At 48.5% G+C, this 20998-nt stretch overlaps 1 protein-coding gene across 2 annotated transcripts in view; it reads left to right on the top strand.

Annotated features, from left to right (window-relative positions):
* The window catches only part of btr22 (bloodthirsty-related gene family, member 22), a 30532-nt gene extending 26477 nt beyond the window's left edge, over nucleotides 1-4055 (top strand). For both annotated transcript variants that reach the window (XM_055653936.1, XM_055653927.1), the window contains exon 9: nucleotides 2207-4055. In XM_055653936.1, coding sequence (XP_055509911.1) covers nucleotides 2207-2745 — 539 coding nt within the window. In that variant the 3' untranslated portion in view covers nucleotides 2746-4055. The remainder of the gene's footprint in view (nucleotides 1-2206) is intronic.
* The last annotated feature ends 16943 nt before the right edge of the window (nucleotides 4056-20998 follow it).

Raw genomic sequence — 20998 nt, 5'->3', positions numbered from 1 at the left:
GAAACAAGGAAATGGCAGGACAGTTAAACAAGTACTTTGGTTCTGTCTTCACTTAGGAAGACACAAACAATCTACCAGAAGTATGTTTCTATGTAAATACTACGGGACTGAGGATCTAGTGGGAGGGAGGAACTGAAGGGAATCCACATTAGTCAGATAATGGTGTGAGGCAAACTGTTGGGACTGAAGGCAGATAATCCCCAGGGTCTGATGGCCTGCATTGCAGAGTACTCAAGGAGGTGGCCCTAGAAATCGTGGATGCATTGGTGATCATTTTCCAATGTTCCCTCGACTCTGAATCAGTTCCTGTAGACTGGAGGGTAGCCAATGTAACCCCACTTTTTCAGAAAGCAGGGAGAGAGAAAACGAGGAATTATAGACCAGTTAGCCTTACATCGGTAGTGGGGAAGATGCTGGAGTCAATTGTTAAACATGCTATAGCAGCGCATTTGGAAAACAGTGATCGGTCAAAGTCAGCATGGATTTATGAAGGGGAAATCATGCATGACTAATCTTCTGGAATTTTTTGAGGATGTGACGAGTAAAATGGACAAGGGAGAGCCAGTGGATGTGGTGTATCTGGACTTTCAAAAACCTTTGACAAAGTCCCACACAAGAGATTACACTACAAAATTAGAGCACATGGTATTGAGGGGAGGCTTTTGACATGGATGCAGAACTGGTTGGCAGACAGGAAGCAAAGAGAAAGAATTAGTGAGTCAAGTTCAAGTTCAAGTTCAAGAGAGTTTATTATCATGTGTCCCTGATAGGACAATATAATTCTTGCTTTGCTTCAGCACAACAGAACATAGTAGGCATTGAATACAAAACACATTAATAAATAAACTGATAAAGTGCAAATAACAGATAATGGGTTATTAATGTTCAGAGTTTTGTCCGAGCCAGGTTTAATGGCCTGATGGCTGTGGGGAAGTAGCTATTCCTGAACCTGGTTGTTGCAGTCTTCAGGCTCCTGTACCTTCTACCTGAAGGTAGCAGGGAGATGAGTGTGTGGCCAGGATGGTGTGGGTCTTTGATGATACTGCCAGCCTTTTTGAGGCAGCGACTGCGATAGATCCCCTCAATGGAAGGGAGGTCAGAGCCGATGATGGACTGGGCAGTGTTTACTGCTTTTTGTAGTCTCTTCCTCTCCAGGGCGCTCAAGTTTCCGGACCAAGACCCCAACCCCCTCGCACTCGTAACAAGGGCAGTCCCCCTTGTTCTCACCTTCCACCCGACCAGCCGTCACATACAACAAATAATCCTCCAACATTTTCTCCACCTCCAACGGGATCTCACCACTCGCCACATCTTCCCATCTCCTCCCCTGTCTGCTTTCCACAGAGACCGCTCCCTCCGTAACCCCCTGGTCAGTTTGTCCGTTCCTACCCAAACCACCCCTTCCTTGGGCACTTTCTCTCCTCCAACCTCATCTATTGCATCCGCTGCTCGAGGTGTCAGCTGCTCTACATCGGTGAGACCAAGCGTAGTCTTGGCAATCGCTTCGCCCGACACCTCTGCTCGGTTCGCAATAACCAACCTGGTCTCCCAATGGCTCAGCACTTAGACTCCCCCTCCCATTCCGAATCCGACCTTTCGGTCCTGGGCCTCCTCCATGGCCAGAGTGAGGCCCACCGTAACTTGGAGGAGCAGCACCTCATATTTCGCTTGGGTAGTTTACAACCCAGCGGTATGAACATTGACTTCTCCAATTTCAGGTAGTCCCTGCTTTCTCCCTCTTTCTCCTCCCCTTCCCAGCTCTCCCCCAGCCCACTGTCTCCGCCTCTTCCTTTCTTCTTCCCGCCCCCCCCCACCCCCACGTCAGTCTGACGAAGGGTCTCGACCCGCTTCATAGATGCTGCCTCACCCGCTGAGTTTATCCGGCATTTTTGTCTACCTCAGATCCTAGACGTGTTCTGTCATTTCCTTACACATGTGCTGCCTGACTCGCGAACGTCCTCCAGCAGTTTGTTTTTATTTCTCACCGGTCACCCGCTTCCCCTCCCACCCTAATTAGGAAACGCCGGGAAACGATGTTATTGTCCATCGGATGTTGTTTGGCGGGCGGGAAAATGCCGGGATATCGTCCAGTTGTCCGCCCGCCTGTGCCGGAGGCCGAGCGGCCTCTCCCCAGGTCCCGGGGCCGCGCTGCCCGAGTCTCCCCCCGACCCCCGGGGACTCACTGATTCTCTGCTTCTCCCCCCAGTCTCCGTCACCCTGGATGTGGAAACAGCGCATCCGCAGCTCGCGGTGTCTGAGGATCTTAAGAGGGTGAGACGGCAACGGACTGGGTTCGAGAAGAATGTGCCTGACACCGGGAAAAGGTTTACAGACTTGTGGTGTGTGCTGGGATCGGAGGGATTCACATCGGGGAGACATTACTGGGAGGTGGAGGTAGCGGGGTGTGAGTGGTGGAATATGGGAGTCGCCGCAGAGTCTGTGGAGAGGAAGAGACGGGTCAAACTGACCCCGGAGACTGGAGTCTGGAGCATCGCGCAGCAGGGTGTCGGGTTTAATGCATTCACCTCCCCTGAAACCCCTCTCCCCGCCCGTCCCATCCCCAAGAAGGTGGGAGTTTATCTCAGTTACGAGTCGGGGATAGTTTCATTTTACGACGCAGACACCAATTCCCATCTCTACGCCTTCACTGGGAATACATTCACGGGGAAACTTTATCCGTTCTTCTCGCCTTGGCATAAAGACAAGTGGATGACAATCTGCTCCGGTTCCACTCCGGGTGTGTAAAAGGGTCGGGTCCAGGGACCGACGTCAGGAGCGGGGCTCGGGGGCTGTGGGGCAGAAACCCGGTGGACAACAGGTCGGCGCTGAACAGCTCCCATTTAATCCCCAAATTCCGCGTCGTAAAAACCCCAGTGAGCGCGGAAATAAAACCAGGGGGAATGTAAATGTGGCCTTGCTGAGGCTGCATGAAGTGTAGATATGTACAAAATTATGAGAGGAATAGATCCGGTAGATGCACAGAGTCTCTTGCCCAGAGTAGGGGCATCGAGGACCAGAGGACATAGGTTCAAGGTGAAGGGGAAAAGATTTAATAGGAATTTGAGGGGTAACTTTTCCACACAGAGGGTGGTGGATGTATGGCACAAGCTGCCAGGGGAGGTAGTTGGGGCTGGGACTATCCGATCATTTAAGCTACAGTTCGACAGGCACATGGATAGGACAGGTTTGGAGGGATATGGACCAAGCGCAGGCAGGTGGGACTAATGTAGTTGTGCAAGTTTCCATACTGTATCACTCTATGACTCTTAGAGTCAATGGAAGGGAGGTTGGTTTGCGTGATGGTCTGGGCTGCGTCCACAGCTCTCTGCAATTTCACGCTGTGGTCCATCCCGAGTTAGGAGAAGGGTCTTGTCGTGAAACGTCACCCATCCTTCTCTCCAGAGATGCTGCCTGTCCTGCTGAGTTACTCCAGCATTTTGTGTCTATCTTCGGTATAAATCCGCATCAGCAGTCCCTTCCGTTTGACTAAATGCTTTCTGCGGCGCATCTGTAGATTAGTAAGGGCGTCAAAGGTTTCGGGGAGCAGGCAGGTAAATGGGGTTGGGAGGTAAAACAGATCAGTGAATGAATGGTGCAGCAGACTGAAGTCCGGGACAGTTGTAATACCGCCTGCAACCAGACGATGGTGATGACGGGCTGTCCAGAGCTTGGAGGTACACAAAAATGCTGGAGAAACTCAGCGGGTGCAGCAGCATCTATGGAGCGAAGGAAATAGGCAACGTTTCGGGCCGAAACCCTTCTTCTGTCCAGAGCTCGGTGGTGCAGTTTGACAGTGCAGCACCCCCACCTGCTGCTGGCAGCCGGTACTGCGGGGAGAGCAGGGACAAAAAACTCGGCTGGTCGGACAAGGCAGAGGAGTCTTAACAATAACAATATTTAAAAAAAACATTGAGACAGGTGCATGGATAGGAAAGGTTCAGATGGATAGGGGCCAAATACAGGCAGGTGGTACTAGAGTAGATGGGGCATCATGGCCGGTATGGACGAGGTAGCCCGAACGGTCTGTTTCCCAGATGAATGTGGGTATATTGGGCACCTTGGGAGTTTTAGGGGAGTGAATATATTTGCATGTCTGTTACAATGATACCACCACACAACATGAACTGTATAACGAGGATTACTTCAAAATGTCTTTGTAATTTTCACCATTGAATCTCTGTGCTAACAATAAATGGGACTGTAAGAACATGTATTTTGTGTTTGACACCTTACACAATGCTTTAGAAACGCACAGAGACTTGTGGTTAAATGTGTTTGCGCATGTATTTTGTTTTTGACACCTTACACCAGGGCTGCCAACATTGGGTGAGAGTTGGGAGTGAGAAATTGCGAGAGACTAAGCCCGAGGGAGCATAACGACCGGGGTGGGGGGGGGGGGGGGGGGGGGGGGGTGCATACTGTAGCGAGTCTTTTAACTTACACTTGAATGCAATATATATGCTTTAAATTGGATTGGAGCGTTTTTGAAAGTGGGGGGGGAGGCAGTGCGATCACTGATCACTGGCCTTGGGGGTACCTGTTGAGGGAGTGGAGCAACCGAGTGGGGAGAGGGTGTGGAAGAAGGGTGTCCCCTCTCCCAGGGTAGGAACCTTTTGAAATTTGTTGTATTAAAATCACGTTTTAGTGCACTGTAGAAGTATGATTTCAATGTTTTTTGTATGAAGTATTTTTAAGAGGTAACTTTTTAAGGGGTAACTTTATCCACACAAAAGGTGATGGGTGTATGGAACAAGCTGCCAGAGGAGGTAGTTGAGGCAGGGACCATCCCAACATTTAACAAAAAGTTAGACTGATACATGGATAGGACAGGTTTAGAGGTATGGACCAAAAGCAGGTAGTGTAGCTGGGACATGTTGGCGGGTGTGGGCAAGTTGCGCCAAAGGGCCTGTTTTCACACTGTATCATTCTATGATTACATTATACCTCCACCATGCATGAATGATTCAAGTGATCGAGTTTTATTGCCATATACTCAATCATAGAAACATAGAAAATAGGTGCAGGAATAGGCCATCGAGCCAGCACTGCCATTCAATATCATCATGGCTATTCATCTAAAATCAGTACCCCTTTCCTGTTTTCCCCCATATCCCTTGATGTTGTTTGCCCCAAGAACTAAATGTAACTCTCTCTTGAAAACATCCAGTGAATTGGCCTGCACTACCTTCTGCGGCAGAGAATTCCACAGATTCACAACTATCTGCGTGAAGAAAGTTTGTTCTCATCTCAGTCCTAACTGGCCCCCCCTTTATTCTTAAACTGTGACCCCTGGTTCTGAGCGCCCCCAACATCGGGAACATTTTTCCTGCAGTTACTGTAAGTGCAAATCTAACAGTCAAGCAGGATGCTTTCACCAACCACCCCCATTTGAAGTCCACTATCTTCCACCGTTTCTACTTACTTCCAGCAGCCACTGGTTGTCCTCCAGGATGCATCGAGCCGCAGCACCTGGGCGAATTCGGCACAGAGACTCTCACGGCAGCGGCGCAACGCTTCGAGGCCTCTGATGGCCCGGGACTCTTGCACTGAGACTGCTCCATGGCCGGAGCTGCAGTGAGCGACTCACCAGCCCGGCAAACACTTGCCAGCCTCGCTCCCCGTCCGCATCTGTCCCCGCCGCTGCTTCTGCTTCCAACACCCGCGGCCCACGCAGTTGATATGAGTTTTGAAATTTTCGTTGATCACAGAATTTTTCACAACAGAGCGAGAGAAATTTGTGATCAGCGTGAGAATTTGGTGAAATGCGTGATTCTCACGTTCAATGCATGGGAGTTGGCAGCCCTGCCTCTCTATCCCCCTCCCCCTCTCCACACTCTCCCCTCCCCTCTCTCTCTGTCTCTCCTCTCACCTATCTCTTCTCCAACTCTCTCTCTCTCATCTCTCTCTCCCCCATTTCTCCCTCCCACCTCACTCTCCCCCTAGCTCTTTCCCCCTCTCTCTTTCTCATCTGTCTATCTCCTTTTTCTCTCCCTTTCCCCCTCTCTTTTCCCCCCTCTCTCTCCCATTCTCTCCTACCCTCTCCAACCCTCTCTCTCTTCCCTCTCACCCCTCTCTCCCTCTCTGTCCCCTACCTCTCTCTCCCCCTCCTCCCTCTTCTCTCCCCACTCACTCCCCCTGTCTCTCCCCTCTCTCCCTCTCTCTCTCTCCCCCTGTCTCCTTCCCCCTCTCTCTCTCCCCCTGTCTCCCAGTCTCCTTCCCCTCTCTCTCTCTCCACCTCCCTTTGAGAGTCTGTCCCTTCGGCACAGAGACTCTCGCGGCAGCGGCGCAACGCTCCCGACGCCTCCGACGGCCTACGTCCTCATTGTATCATTCTATGATCCTATGAGATCAGCAACTGTAACTTCTCTGTGAAACTTCTGCAATGGAACAAGTTTGACACTTTTATGGATATTGAAACTAAGCCTTCAGCAGATGATACAAAGCTGTGTGGCAGTGTGAACTGTGAGGAGGATGCTATGAGAATGCAGGGTGACTTGGACAGGTTGGGTGAGTGGGCAGAGGCATGGCAGACTTTCCGGAAGTGGCGGCGCTGCCTTAGCAGCTGCGGCTCGCCTGCAATCTGTTTTTTTTCTTTTTTGTTGTTATTTTGTCCTGTCTTAGTTAATTTTGGTTTATTAGGTTGTGTACGTGTGGGGACTGGGGTGAGAGAAACATGTTTTAGTCTCTTCCTTCGGGGGGATGCGACTTTTCGTGTCGTATCCCCCGTCTCCGTCTGCGCCGAGGCCTAATGGCGGAGCTGGCGGTGTCGGAGCCGACTTCGGAGCCTTGGCCGCGGGCCCAGTGGACGACATCATCGGGAGCTCGCAGGTCACAGGTTGGTGACCTGTTTCTCCAGAGCTCCTGCAACACCAGCTTCCTCTGCTGGACTGGTAGGCGGCAGCATCGACCACCCCGGGCCGCGGAGTTTGAACTGGCCCGTTTGCGGAGCTCGGATTCAGCTGCGGGACTGACTTACTTACCATCACCCGGTGGGATCACAACATCGGAGGCCTGGATCGCCTCATCGCAGAGGGAGAACAAGGAGGGAAGAGACAAGGACTTTAAGACTTTTGCCTTCCATCACAGTGGAGATGCCTGGTGAACTCACTGTGGTGGATGTTAAATTTGTGTTTATTGTGTGTTTTTGTCATTTTTATTATATGCAAGGCACGAAATTTCATTCATACCGAAAGGTCTGAATAACAATAAAGGATACTTTTCTTTACTTTAGATGCAGTTTAATGCGGATAAATGTGAGGTTATCCACGTTGGTAGCAAAAACAGGAAGGCAGATTACTATCTAAATGCCGTCAAGTTGGGAAAAAGGGGAAGTACAACGGGATCTGGGGGTCCTTGTCAGCCATGATCATATTGAATGGCGGTGCAGGCTCGAAGGGCCGAATGGCCTACTCCTGCACCTAATTTCTATGTTTTCTATGTTTCTATGTAACTCAAATTTCATTGCACCAATTGGTATAAAGTATAAAGTATAAAGTTTCCTTTGTTGTCATTCAAACTTTTAGTTTGAACAAAATTGCGTACCTTGCAGTCATGACAGAGAATGAAATAACAGAACACACACATAACACAGTTTAACATCCACCACAGTGAGTCTACCAGGCACCTCCTCACTGTGATGGAAGACAAAAGTCTTAAAGTCCTTGTCTCTTCCTTCCTTGTTCTCCCTCTGCGTTGAGGCGATCCAGGCTTTCGATGTTGCCACCCCCCCCCCCCCCCCCCCGCCGGGTGATGGTAAGTCCCGCGGCCGAATCCAAGCTCTGCGAACGGGCCGGTTCAAACTCCGCGGCCCCGGGGCGCACTTCAGTCCAGCGGGCGAAGCTGTTGTTGCGGGATCTCCGGAGAATCGGTCACCAACCTGGGACCAGCGAGCTCCCGATGTTGTCATCCACTGGGCCCGCGGCCGAAGCCTCCGAGGCCGAGTCTCCGAAGTCGGGCCACCGCCGCCGCAGCGCCACCACAGCCCCGAAGTCGGCCAGCTTCGCGATGGTGAGTCCTGGCTCTGCCTCCGGAGCCTCGAGGTCGGCCCCAATTGGATGCCGCCAGCTCCGCGATTATGGCCTCAGCGCAGACGGAGACGGAGATATACGAAAAAGAAAATGGTCGTATCCCCCGAAGGAAGAGACTAAAACAAGTTTCGCCCGCACCCCCCCCCCCCTCACACATACACAACTAAAAATAAACTAAACCATACGTCCAACAAAACAAAAAAAAAGAAAAAGAAGTAATGGTGAATGTGACAATAAATGTAACTTGACTTGACCTGATCAGAGATCAGCAACTGTAACTTCTCTGTGAAACTTCTGCAATGGAACAAGTTTGACACTTTTATGGATATTGAAACTAAGCCTTCAGCAGATGATACAAAGCTGTGTGGCAGTGTGAACTGTGAGGAGGATGCTATGAGAATGCAGGGTGACTTGGACAGGTTGGGTGAGTGGGCAGAGGCATGGCAGACTTTCCGGAAGTGGCGGCGCTGCCTTAGCAGCTGCGGCTCGCCTGCAATCTGTTTTTTTTCTTTTTTGTTGTTATTTTGTCCTGTCTTAGTTAATTTTGGTTTATTAGGTTGTGTACGTGTGGGGACTGGGGTGAGAGAAACATGTTTTAGTCTCTTCCTTCGGGGGGATGCGACTTTTCGTGTCGTATCCCCCGTCTCCGTCTGCGCCGAGGCCTAATGGCGGAGCTGGCGGTGTCGGAGCCGACTTCGGAGCCTTGGCCGCGGGCCCAGTGGACGACATCATCGGGAGCTCGCAGGTCACAGGTTGGTGACCTGTTTCTCCAGAGCTCCTGCAACACCAGCTTCCTCTGCTGGACTGGTAGGCGGCAGCATCGACCACCCCGGGCCGCGGAGTTTGAACTGGCCCGTTTGCGGAGCTCGGATTCAGCTGCGGGACTGACTTACTTACCATCACCCGGTGGGATCACAACATCGGAGGCCTGGATCGCCTCATCGCAGAGGGAGAACAAGGAGGGAAGAGACAAGGACTTTAAGACTTTTGCCTTCCATCACAGTGGAGATGCCTGGTGAACTCACTGTGGTGGATGTTAATTTGTGTTTATTGTGTTTTTTGTCATTTTTATTATATGCAAGGCACGAAATTTCATTCATACCGAAAGGTCTGAATAACAATAAGGATACTTTTCTTTACTTTAGATGCAGTTTAATGCGGATAAATGTGAGGTTATCCACTTGGGTGCAAAAACAGGAAGGCAGATTACTATCTAAATGGCATCAAATTGGGAAAAGGGGAAGTACAACGGGATCTGGGGGTCCTTGTTCATTAGTCTATGAAAGTAAGCATGCAGGTACAGCAGGCAGTGAAGAAAGCGAATGGCATGTTGGCCTTTATAACAAGAGGAGTTGAGTATAGGAGCAAAGAGGTTTACAAGGTTAATTCCTGGGATGGCGGTACTGTCATATGCTGAGAGAATGGAGCAGCTGGGCTTGAACACTCTGGAGTTTAGGATGAGAGGGTATCTCATTGAAACATATAAGATTGTTAAGGGCTTGGACACGATAGAGGCAGGAAACATGTTCCAGATGTTGGGGGAGTCCAGAATTAGGGGCCACAGTTTAAGAATAAGGGGTCAGCCATTTAAAACGGAGATGAGGAAACACATTTTCTCATAGAGAGTTGTGAATCTGTGGAATTCTCTGCCTCAGTGGTGGAGGCAGGTTCTCTGGATGCTTTCAAGAGAGAGCTAGTTAAGGCTCTTAAAAAAAAGCGGAGTCAGGGGATATAGGGAGAAGGCAGGAACGGGGTACTGATTGGGGATGATCAGCCATGATCACATTGAACGGCGGTGCTGGCTCGAAGGGCCGAACCTATTGTCTATTGTATAAACCCCACCCACATAATTAGAGGCAGATAAAATTTAACGGTAACTGGTTATGGTTATAACATACTAAGTTAAATAGCTACTACAGTGAGGTGTGCCGTGTGATTCGACTGGGTTAACAAAGTATTTCACTGTACAATAACCTATAGTTGAATCAAAACATGGATGAGTTATAGACAATAGACAATAGGTGCAGGAGTAGGCCATTCGGCCCTTCGAGCCAGCACCGCCATTCAATGTGATCATGACTGATCATCCCCAATCAGTACCCGCACAGGTGCTACCTGGCTCACTGAGTTCCACCAGCACTTTGTGTATTAAATCAAGAAGAGGCAGATAATAGGAATCAGAGGTGGACACAAAATGCTGGAGTAACTCAGCAGGACAGGCAGCATTTCTGGAGAGAAGGGATGGATGATGTTTGGGGTCGAGACACTTCTTCAGTCTGAAGGGTCTCGACCCGAAACGTCACCCGTTCATCTTCTCTCCAGAGATGCTGCCTGTCCCGCAGAGTTACTCCAGCATTGTGTGTCCACCTCTGATTTAAACCAGTATCTGCAGTTCTTTCCTCAATAGGCCCCGACCACGGGTGAACAAGAGGAAGTGGACTGTACTTTGTTGCCTTCCCTCACAGTGGGAAACGTTGATTCCGTGGGGGATGTTTTATGTTAAATTCTATAGTTTTGTGTTTATCTTATTTATGTGGCTACTATGTCTTATAGAAACTTACAAAATTCTTAAGGGGTTGGACAGGCTAGATGCAGGAAGATTGTTCCCGATGTTAGGGAAGTCCAGGACAAGGGGTCACAGCTTAAGGATGAAGGGGTAATCCTTTAAAACCGAGATGAGAAGAACTTTTTTCACACAGAGAGTGGTGAATCTCTGGAACTCTCTGCCACAGAGGGTAGTTGAGGCCAGTTCATTGGCTATATTTAAGAGGGAGTTAGATGTGGCCCTTGTGGCTAAGGGGATCAGGGGGTATGGAGAGCAGGCAGGTACGGGATACTGAGTTGGATGATCAGCCATGATCATATTGAATGGCGGTGCAGGCTCGAAGGGCCGAATGGCCTACTCCTGCACCTAATTTCTATGTTTTCTATGTTTCTATGTAACTCAAATTTCATTGCACCAATTGGTATAAAGTATAAAGTATAAAGTTTCCTTTGTTGTCATTCAAACTTTTAGTTTGAACAAAATTGCGTACCTTGCAGTCATGACAGAGAATGAAATAACAGAACACACACATAACACAGTTTAACATCCACCACAGTGAGTCTACCAAGCACCTCCTCACTGTGATGGAAGACAAAAGTCTTAAAGTCCTTGTCTCTTCCTTCCTTGGTTTCCCTCTGCGTTGAGGTGATCCAGGCTTTCGATGTTGGGCCCCCCGCCGGGTGATGGTATGTCCCGCGGTCAAATCATAGCTCCGCTAACGGGCCGGTTCAAACTCCGCGGCCCAGGGGCGGATGAAGCTGCCACCCTTCAGTCCAGCGGGCAAAGCTGTTGTTGCGGGAGCTCCGGAGAATCGGTCACCAACCTGGGACCAGCGAGCTCCCGACGTTGTCGTTCACTGGGCCCGCGGCCGAAGCCTCCGAGGCTCCGAAGTCGGGCCGCCGCCGCTGCAGCACTACCACAGCCCCGAAGTCGGCCAGCCTTGCGATGGTGAGTCCTGGCTCTGCCTCCGGAGCCTCGAGGTCGGCCCCAGTTGGAGGCCGCCAGCTCCGCGATTATGGCCTCAGCGCAGACGGAGACGGAGATATACGAAAAAGAAATGGTCGTATCCCCCGAAGGAAGAGACTAAAACAAGTTTCGCCCGCACCCCCCCCCCCCTCACACATACACAACTAAAAATAAACTAAACCATACGTCCAACAAAACAAAAAAAAAGGAAAAGAAGTAATGGTGAATGTGACAATAAATGTAACTTGACTTGACCTGATCAGAGATCAGCAACTGTAACTTCTCTGTGAAACTTCTGCAATGGAACAAGTTTGACACTTTTATGGATATTGAAACTAAGCCTTCAGCAGATGATACAAAGCTGTGTGGCAGTGTGAACTGTGAGGAGGATGCTATGAGAATGCAGGGTGACTTGGACAGGTTGGGTGAGTGGGCAGAGGCATGGCAGACTTTCCGGAAGTGGCGGCGCTGCCTTAGCAGCTGCGGCTCGCCTGCAATCTGTTTTTTTTCTTTTTTGTTGTTATTTTGTCCTGTCTTAGTTAATTTTGGTTTATTAGGTTGTGTACGTGTGGGGACTGGGGTGAGAGAAACATGTTTTAGTCTCTTCCTTCGGGGGGATGCGACTTTTCGTGTCGTATCCCCCGTCTCCGTCTGCGCCGAGGCCTAATGGCGGAGCTGGCGGTGTCGGAGCCGACTTCGGAGCCTTGGCCGCGGGCCCAGTGGACGACATCATCGGGAGCTCGCAGGTCACAGGTTGGTGACCTGTTTCTCCAGAGCTCCTGCAACACCAGCTTCCTCTGCTGGACTGGTAGGCGGCAGCATCGACCACCCCGGGCCGCGGAGTTTGAACTGGCCCGTTTGCGGAGCTCGGATTCAGCTGCGGGACTGACTTACTTACCATCACCCGGTGGGATCACAACATCGGAGGCCTGGATCGCCTCATCGCAGAGGGAGAACAAGGAGGGAAGAGACAAGGACTTTAAGACTTTTGCCTTCCATCACAGTGGAGATGCCTGGTGAACTCACTGTGGTGGATGTTAAATTTGTGTTTATTGTGTGTTTTTGTCATTTTTATTATATGCAAGGCACGAAATTTCATTCATACCGAAAGGTCTGAATAACAATAAAGGATACTTTTCTTTACTTTAGATGCAGTTTAATGCGGATAAATGTGAGGTTATCCACGTTGGTAGCAAAAACAGGAAGGCAGATTACTATCTAAATGCCGTCAAGTTGGGAAAAAGGGGAAGTACAACGGGATCTGGGGGTCCTTGTTCATTAGTCTATGAAAGTAAGCATGCAGGTACAGCAGGCAGTGAACAAAGCGAATGGCATGTTGGCCTTTATAACAAGAGGAGTTGAGTATAGGAGCAAAGAGGTTTACAAGGTTAATTCCTGGGATGGCGGTACTGTCATATGCTGAGAGAATGGAGCAGCTGGGCTTGAACACTCTGGAGTTTAGGATGAGAGGGTATCTCATTGAAACATATAAGATTGTTAAGGGCTTGGACACGATAGAGGCAGGAAACATGTTCCAGATGTTGGGGGAGTCCAGAATTAGGGGCCACAGTTTAAGAATAAGGGGTCAGCCATTTAAAACGGAGATGAGGAAACACATTTTCTCATAGAGAGTTGTGAATCTGTGGAATTCTCTGCCTCAGTGGTGGAGGCAGGTTCTCTGGATGCTTTCAAGAGAGAGCTAGTTAAGGCTCTTAAAAAAAAGCGGAGTCAGGGGATATAGGGAGAAGGCAGGAACGGGGTACTGATTGGGGATGATCAGCCATGATCACATTGAACGGCGGTGCTGGCTCGAAGGGCCGAACCTATTGTCTATTGTATAAACCCCACCCACATAATTAGAGGCAGATAAAATTTAACGGTAACTGGTTATGGTTATAACATACTAAGTTAAATAGCTACTACAGTGAGGTGTGCCGTGTGATTCGACTGGGTTAACAAAGTATTTCACTGTACAATAACCTATAGTTGAATCAAAACATGGATGAGTTATAGACAATAGACAATAGGTGCAGGAGTAGGCCATTCGGCCCTTCGAGCCAGCACCGCCATTCAATGTGATCATGACTGATCATCCCCAATCAGTACCCGCACAGGTGCTACCTGGCTCACTGAGTTTCCACCAGCACTTTGTGTATTAAATCAAGAAGAGGCAGATAATAGGAATCAGAGGTGGACACAAAATGCTGGAGTAACTCAGCAGGACAGGCAGCATTTCTGGAGAGAAGGAATGGGCGACGTTTCGGGTCACGACCCTTCTTCAGACTGAGACCCTTCTTCAGACCCTCAGTGAGAAGAAGAAGAAGATCCGAATCTTCACTCATTCCTTCTCTCCAGAGACGCTGCCTGTCCCGCAGAGTTACTCCAGCATTGTGTGTCCACCTCTGATTTAAACCAGTATCTGCAGTTCTTTCCTCAATAGGCCCCGACCACGGGTGAACAAGAGGAAGTGGACTGTACTTTGTTGCCTTCCCTCACAGTGGGAAACGTTGATTCCGTGGGGGATGTTTTTATGTTAAATTCTATAGTTTTTGTGTTTATCTTATTTATGTGGCTACTATGTCTTATAGAAACTTACAAAATTCTTAAGGGGTTGGACAGGCTAGATGCAGGAAGATTGTTCCCGATGTTAGGGAAGTCCAGGACAAGGGGTCACAGCTTAAGGATGAAGGGGTAATCCTTTAAAACCGAGATGAGAAGAACTTTTTTCACACAGAGAGTGGTGAATCTCTGGAACTCTCTGCCACAGAGGGTAGTTGAGGCCAGTTCATTGGCTATATTTAAGAGGGAGTTAGATGTGGCCCTTGTGGCTAAGGGGATCAGGGGGTATGGAGAGCAGGCAGGTACGGGATACTGAGTTGGATGATCAGCCATGATCATATTGAATGGCGGTGCAGGCTCGAAGGGCCGAATGGCCTACTCCTGCACCTAATTTCTATGTTTTCTATGTTTCTATGTAACTCAAATTTCATTGCACCAATTGGTATAAAGTATAAAGTATAAAGTTTCCTTTGTTGTCATTCAAACTTTTAGTTTGAACAAAATTGCGTACCTTGCAGTCATGACAGAGAATGAAATAACAGAACACACACATAACACAGTTTAACATCCACCACAGTGAGTCTACCAGGCACCTCCTCACTGTGATGGAAGACAAAAGTCTTAAAGTCCTTGTCTCTTCCTTCCTTGTTCTCCCTCTGCGTTGAGGCGATCCAGGCTTTCGATGTTGGGCCCCCCCGCGCGGGTGATGGTAAGTCCCGCGGCCGAATCCGAGTTCTGCGAACGGGCCGGTTCAAACTCCGCGGCCCAGGGGCGGATGAAGCTGCACTTCAGTCCAGCGGGCGAAGCTGTTGTTGCGGGATCTCCGGAGAATCGGTCACCAACCTGGGACCAGCGAGCTCCCGATGTTGTCATCCACTGGGCCCGCGGCCGAAGCCTCCGAGGCTCCGAAGTCGGGCCACCGCCGCCGCAGCGCCACCACAGCCCCGAAGTCGGCCAGCCTCGCGATGGTGAGTCCTGGCTCTGCCTCCGGAGCCTCGAGGTCGGCCCCAGTTGGAGGCCGCCAGCTCCACGATTAGGCCTCAGCGCAGACGGAGACGGAGATATACGAAAAAGAAAATGGTCGTATCCCCCGAAGGAAGAGACTAAAACAAGTTTCGCCCGCACCCCCCCCCCTCACACATACACAACTAAAAATAAACTAAACCATACGTCCAACAAAACAAAAAAAAAGAAAAAGAAGTAATGGTGAATGTGACAATAAATGTAACTTGACTTGACCTGATCAGAGGGGTAACTTCACAGGGGGTGGTGGGTGTATGGAACAAGATGCCAGAGGAGGTAGTTGAGGCAGAGACTATAACAACATTTAAAAGAACTGTCGGACAGGTGCATGAATAGGACGTTTGGAGGGATATGGGCCAAACGCAGGCAGGTGGAACTAGTGTAGATGGGACATGTTGGTCGATGTGGGCAAGTTGGGCAGAAGGGCCTGCTTCCTAGCTCTACAAGGGGTCACAGCTTAAGGATAAGGGGGAAATCCTTTAAAACCGTGATGAGAAAAACATTTTTTACACACAGAGTGGTGAATCTCTGGAACTCTCTGCCACAGAAGGTAGTTGAGGCCAGTTCATTGGCTATGTTTAAGAGGGAGTTAGATGTGGCCCTTGTGGCTAAAGGGATAAGGGGGTATGGTGAGAAGGCAGGTATGGGATACTGAGTTGGATGATCAGCCATGATCATATTGAATGGCGGTGCAGTTTCGAAGGGCCGAATGGCCTACTCCTGCACCTATTTTCTATGTATCTATGAGTCTATCCAGTCTTTCTTCTTATGAAAGTGCTGACATCCCAGGAATCACTGATGAACCTTCTCTGCACTCCCTCTATGGCAAGAATGCCCTTCCTCAGATTAGGAGACCAAAACTGTACGCAATATTCCAGGTGTGGTCTCACCAAGACCCTGTACAACTGCAGTAGAACCTCCCTGCTCCTATACTCAATCCTTTTGCTATGAATGCTAACATACCATTCGCTTTCTTCACTGCCTGCTGCACCTGCATGCCTACTTTCAATGACTGGTGTACCATGACACCCAGGTCTCGTTGCATCTCCCCTTTTCCTAAACGGCCACCATTCAGATAATAGTCTACTTTCCTGTTTTTGCCACCAAGGTGGATAACCTCACATTTATCCACATTATACTGCATCTGCCATGCATTTTCTCACACCCAGCCTATCCAAGTCACCTTGCAGCCTCCTAGCATCCTCCTCACAGCTAACACTGTCCCCCAGCTTTGTGTCATCCGCAAACTTGGAGATATTGCATTCAATTCCCTCGTCCAAATCATTAATATATATTGTAAATAGCTGGGGTCCCAGCACTGAGCCTTGCGGTTCCCCACTAGTCACTGCCTTCTGAGGCAGAGAATTCCACAGACTCACCACTCTCTGTGTGAAAAAGTGTTTCCTCACCCTGGTTCTGAATGGCTTACTCCTTATTCTTAAACTGAGGCCCCGGGTTCTGCACTCCCCCAACATCGGGAACATGCCTCTAACGTGTCCAAGCCCTTAATAATCTTATATGTTTCAATAAGATGCCCTCTCATCCTTCTAAACTCCAGAGTGTACAAGCCCAGCTGCTCCATTCTCTCAGCACATGACAGTCCCGCCATCCCGGGAATTAACCTTGTAAACCTACGCTGCACTATCTCAGGGGCGGAAAACCCGGGTGGGCCAGAGTGGACACGTCCCCCCCCATGTTTTGAGAGATGGGGCACACCATCTCTCAAACCCCCCCCCCACCCCACCCGAGTTTTTGTCATCCGGATTTTAATATCTCCGCTTTCCGCGAGACAGTGGAGGGTGGGACTGCTGATCGAGGGCGCCAATTGGACGAGAGAGACGTCGGTCAGCAGGCAATGGGGCGGGACATGATGATTCAGCGCGGTGATTGGAGGAAGGAGTGGGGGGGGGGACTGAGGATAGAACATGGTGATTGGAGGAGGGAGACATGGCACAGACCTGCGCCTCATCCGCTGCCAGGACCAAAGGTTATAGAACAGAGCTCCTCTAGTATCTTTGGCCAGGATCGATCCCGGCCGGCGGCTCTCCAGCGCTGTCCCCCCCCCCACCCGAGTGCCCCCCTCCCCCCCCCCCCCCCACGGGTGGCCAGAGAGGTCGGGAGTCAGGCGGGAGCGGTGCCCCCAAGCCCACAGTCAGCGCAGTGAAGCAGCGCTAAACCCAGCTCAACTCTGCCTGCCCCTCCAGGATAACCTGCCTGGGCTTGCGGGAAATATGGTCAATGTGGAGAAGCAGCGCTGGTATCCCGTCAGTCCAGGCAAGGCTGTAGTTAACCCGGCGAGACAGGCAGAGTTGAGCTGCATTTAGCGCTGGATTGAGCATCCGAAGCCTCGCGCATGTGTGTGAATGTGCGCACGGCCGCCAAAAAATGGTGTGTCCCCCCCGTCCCCTCCATATTTTGATAGCGAGTTCCGTGCCAGCGCTCCCTCAATAGCAAGAACGTCCTTCCTCAAATTGGGAGACCAAAACTGCACACAATACTCCAGGTGTGGTCTCACTAGGGCCTTGTACAACTGCAGAAGGACCTCTTTGCTCTTATACTCAAATCCTCTTCTTATGAAAGCCAACATGCCATTCGCTTTCTTTACTGCCTGCTGTACCTGCATGCTTACTTTCAGTGACTGATGAACAAGGACCCCCAGATCCCATTGCACTTTCCCTTTTCCCAACTTGACTCCATTTAGCTAATAATCTGCCTTCCTGTTCTTGCCCCAAAGTGGATAACGTCACATTTATCTACATTAAACTGCATCTGCCATGCACCCACCGACTTACCCAACTTATCCAAGTCACCCTGCATCCTCATAGTGGCCCCATCCTGGAGTTCCAGAGTCCCGGCCACAGGGGGCAAATTCAACCCGCCAATCGGCCGCGGATGTCCCGATGAGATCGAGATCAGCCGCCTCACCTGGCCAATTAAAGGTGCCACACCATCAGTTGCCAGGAAATGGGTGGTGGACTTGTACATGTATTTAGCTGGGCCAGGGCTGATTAGGGCTAATCAACAAGCATGGTTTTGTACATGGGAGGTCGTGTCTCACAAATCCAATTTTATTTTTTTGAAGACGTGACCAAAAAAGTTGATGAGGGCAGAGCTATAGATGTTGTGTACATGGACTTCAGTAAGGCATTCGACAAGGTTCCGCATGGTAGGCTGCTCTGGAAGGTTAGATCGCATTGGATCCAAGGAGAGATAGCGGAATGGATAGCAAATTGACTCCATGGAAGGAAGCAGAGGGCGATGGTGGAAGGTTGCTTCTCAGACTGGAAGCCTGTGACTAGTGGTGTGCCTCAGGTTCGTCATGAGGTCGTAGGTAGGTCGTGATGCTGTCATAGGTACTCGTGGCATCAAGTAGCCTGATGAAAAATGTTCACGAGTAAAAAAGGTTGTGAATTTTATGTGAGTGCATTATATTAAACAAACGTCTCAAATTGTTGAATGAGTATCTCTTCGGTATAAACCGGATTAATTAATTTACTAACATATTTACCCAATCTTCTCGCTAGGGTCTTCGCTAATATTTTCTGATCTGTATTTAACAGTGCTATGGCTCTATATGAAGCAGGTTGTAAGCTGACTGTGCTTCAAAATTGTCTACTTAATTATGGCAAAAAAACATGCATATTCTGGAAAAATGCACCCACACTGACGCTCAAAATGTGGATTTCAAACATGTCGGAAATGTACGTGTTTCAGAACTGGGTGAGAGGTGGGTAAAGATACGAAGGAGGCATATCCCTTTCAATTTCTCTTTTTTCTCTTATCTATTCTTTTAATTTTTGCTTAGTTCACATCACCTTTTCTTTTTCAAGCTATATCTATATTACTAAAACTCATGTCTTGACTGCTTTTCCCGATCTGTGCTGCGATTTCCGAGAGAACGCCGCCACCTATGGCCGTCATTTTTGGCCACCTCCCTCAGAGCCCCCCTCTGCCGCATGTGTGCAGAGGATTTTTCACCTCGATGAAATATGACCAAGATATTAATGTTTTTACATCATTCCCCATTCTCTCTGCTGCCCCCGCTGGCGGCAGGGGAGGGAGGGACTATAAAACCCGGAAGCGTCCCGCTTCAATTCACTTTCTTGTCGATCACGAAGTGAAAGGGTCACGGCACTCTGAGCTGCAGCTCTGCTCCCAGGTGAGTGCTTTTTCAGCCAATTGATATGTATGTTATTCACCATGCTCTGAAGTTTCTTGGCATTTTGTTGGAAAGAGTTTGTATATTTGTCTATCTATATTGTGTTTGAACTGTGAATTGAAAATAAAAAAGCATTTGCATTTGCATATTTGTCTATCTATATTGTGTTTGAACTATGAATTGAAAATAAAAAACATTTGCATTTGTATATTTGTCTATCTATATTGTGTTTGAACTGTGAATTGAAAATAAAAAGCATTTGCATTTGTATATTTGTCTATCTATATTGTGTTTGAACTGTGAATGAAAATAAAAACCATTTGTTATTGATATAAAGCGTTTTGAAAAAAATTTCTCTTGGGTTTTAAAATGGTTGCACCAGTTTTCAGTTAACTAAAGCATGATGTCTATTGTGTTTGAAATGGTGATGTAAATTGAAATGCATTTGTAGCAACGTTTTCAGGCGAGTAATGTGCGAAAGAAGCTGTTTATTTCGATCAGGACTGTGTTTAAATTTAAAATTGGCGGACATTTTGTGATTTTGGCGGTTTGAAGATGGGGGCGATGACGTCATTTCCGGTCAGAGGCAAGATGGCGCTGAAGACGTGCACGAGGTGTTGAATAATTCTACAGAACTGGTAAGTGTTACATCCACGGCGGCAATTGTGTTTCAGCAAAATCTGCAATTGTAAATGTGTGTGTGTGTGAATATATGTGTGTGTAAATATATATATGTGTGTGTGTGTGTATGAATGTGTGTGTGTGAGTTAATATGTGTGTGTGTGTGTGTGAATATATATATATATGTGTGTGTGAATATGTGTGAATATATATGTGTGTGTGTGTGTGTGTATATGTGTGTGTGTGTGTGAATATGTGTGTGTGTGTGTGTGTGTGTGTGTGTGTGAATGAATTCAGATTCAGATTCAACTTTAATTGTCATTGTCAGTGTACAGTAGACAACAAAATGCATTTAGCATCTCCCTGGAAGAGCGACATAGCATATAAATATATGTATGTGTGTGAGTATATATGTGTGTGTGTGTGTGTGTGTGTGCGTGTGTGTGAATATATATATGTGTGTTTGCGTGAGTGTGTGTGTGAATAGGGGGTTGCACGTAAGGTCACAAGGTAATAGGACTTGACGCACGGAGCCGCTCAAACCATCTGGAGACATCCGTCACTTCCAGTATGTTATTAATGCAAGAAACGCGTACTTTCCTATCTGTTAAAAACCGCCAAAATGCTGAATTTGTGCTCTGAAAAAAATTGTGGAAGTTGGGGTAAGTGTGAGAGACATGTACCCAACATTAGAATTCCAAACGTGAAATGAAATGTAGGTAGAGAAGCGAGAATTGAAGGGACAACAGCAGCTAAAGTGCTTGGTAAAGATTGGCCGTGCAGATATCGTAATTGAAAATATTGGAATTATCGTGTTTGCTCACTGCATTTCAGTAAGGCATTATTCATGTTTTTTCTTGATTCCTTTGGTATCTAAAAATTCTCATGTGATAAATCTGGCTGTACATTTTTCTTCAGATGCGTTTTCATTTTGTACGTAAACACCCACTTGAGAACCATGGGCGATTTATTAAAAAAAATACATCCAGATTTATCACTTCTGAAACTTTTTAGATGCCAAAGGAATCAAGAAAAAACACAAATAATGCTTTAGTGTTGATGAAATGTAGTGAGGAAACAGCCAATGTTCACTAAGCA

The sequence above is a fragment of the Leucoraja erinacea genome, chromosome 2 (genome assembly GCF_028641065.1).
Source record: "Leucoraja erinacea ecotype New England chromosome 2, Leri_hhj_1, whole genome shotgun sequence".
NCBI classification, from domain to species: Eukaryota; Metazoa; Chordata; class Chondrichthyes; order Rajiformes; family Rajidae; genus Leucoraja; species Leucoraja erinaceus.
This window is presented reverse-complemented; position numbering and strand designations above follow the sequence as displayed.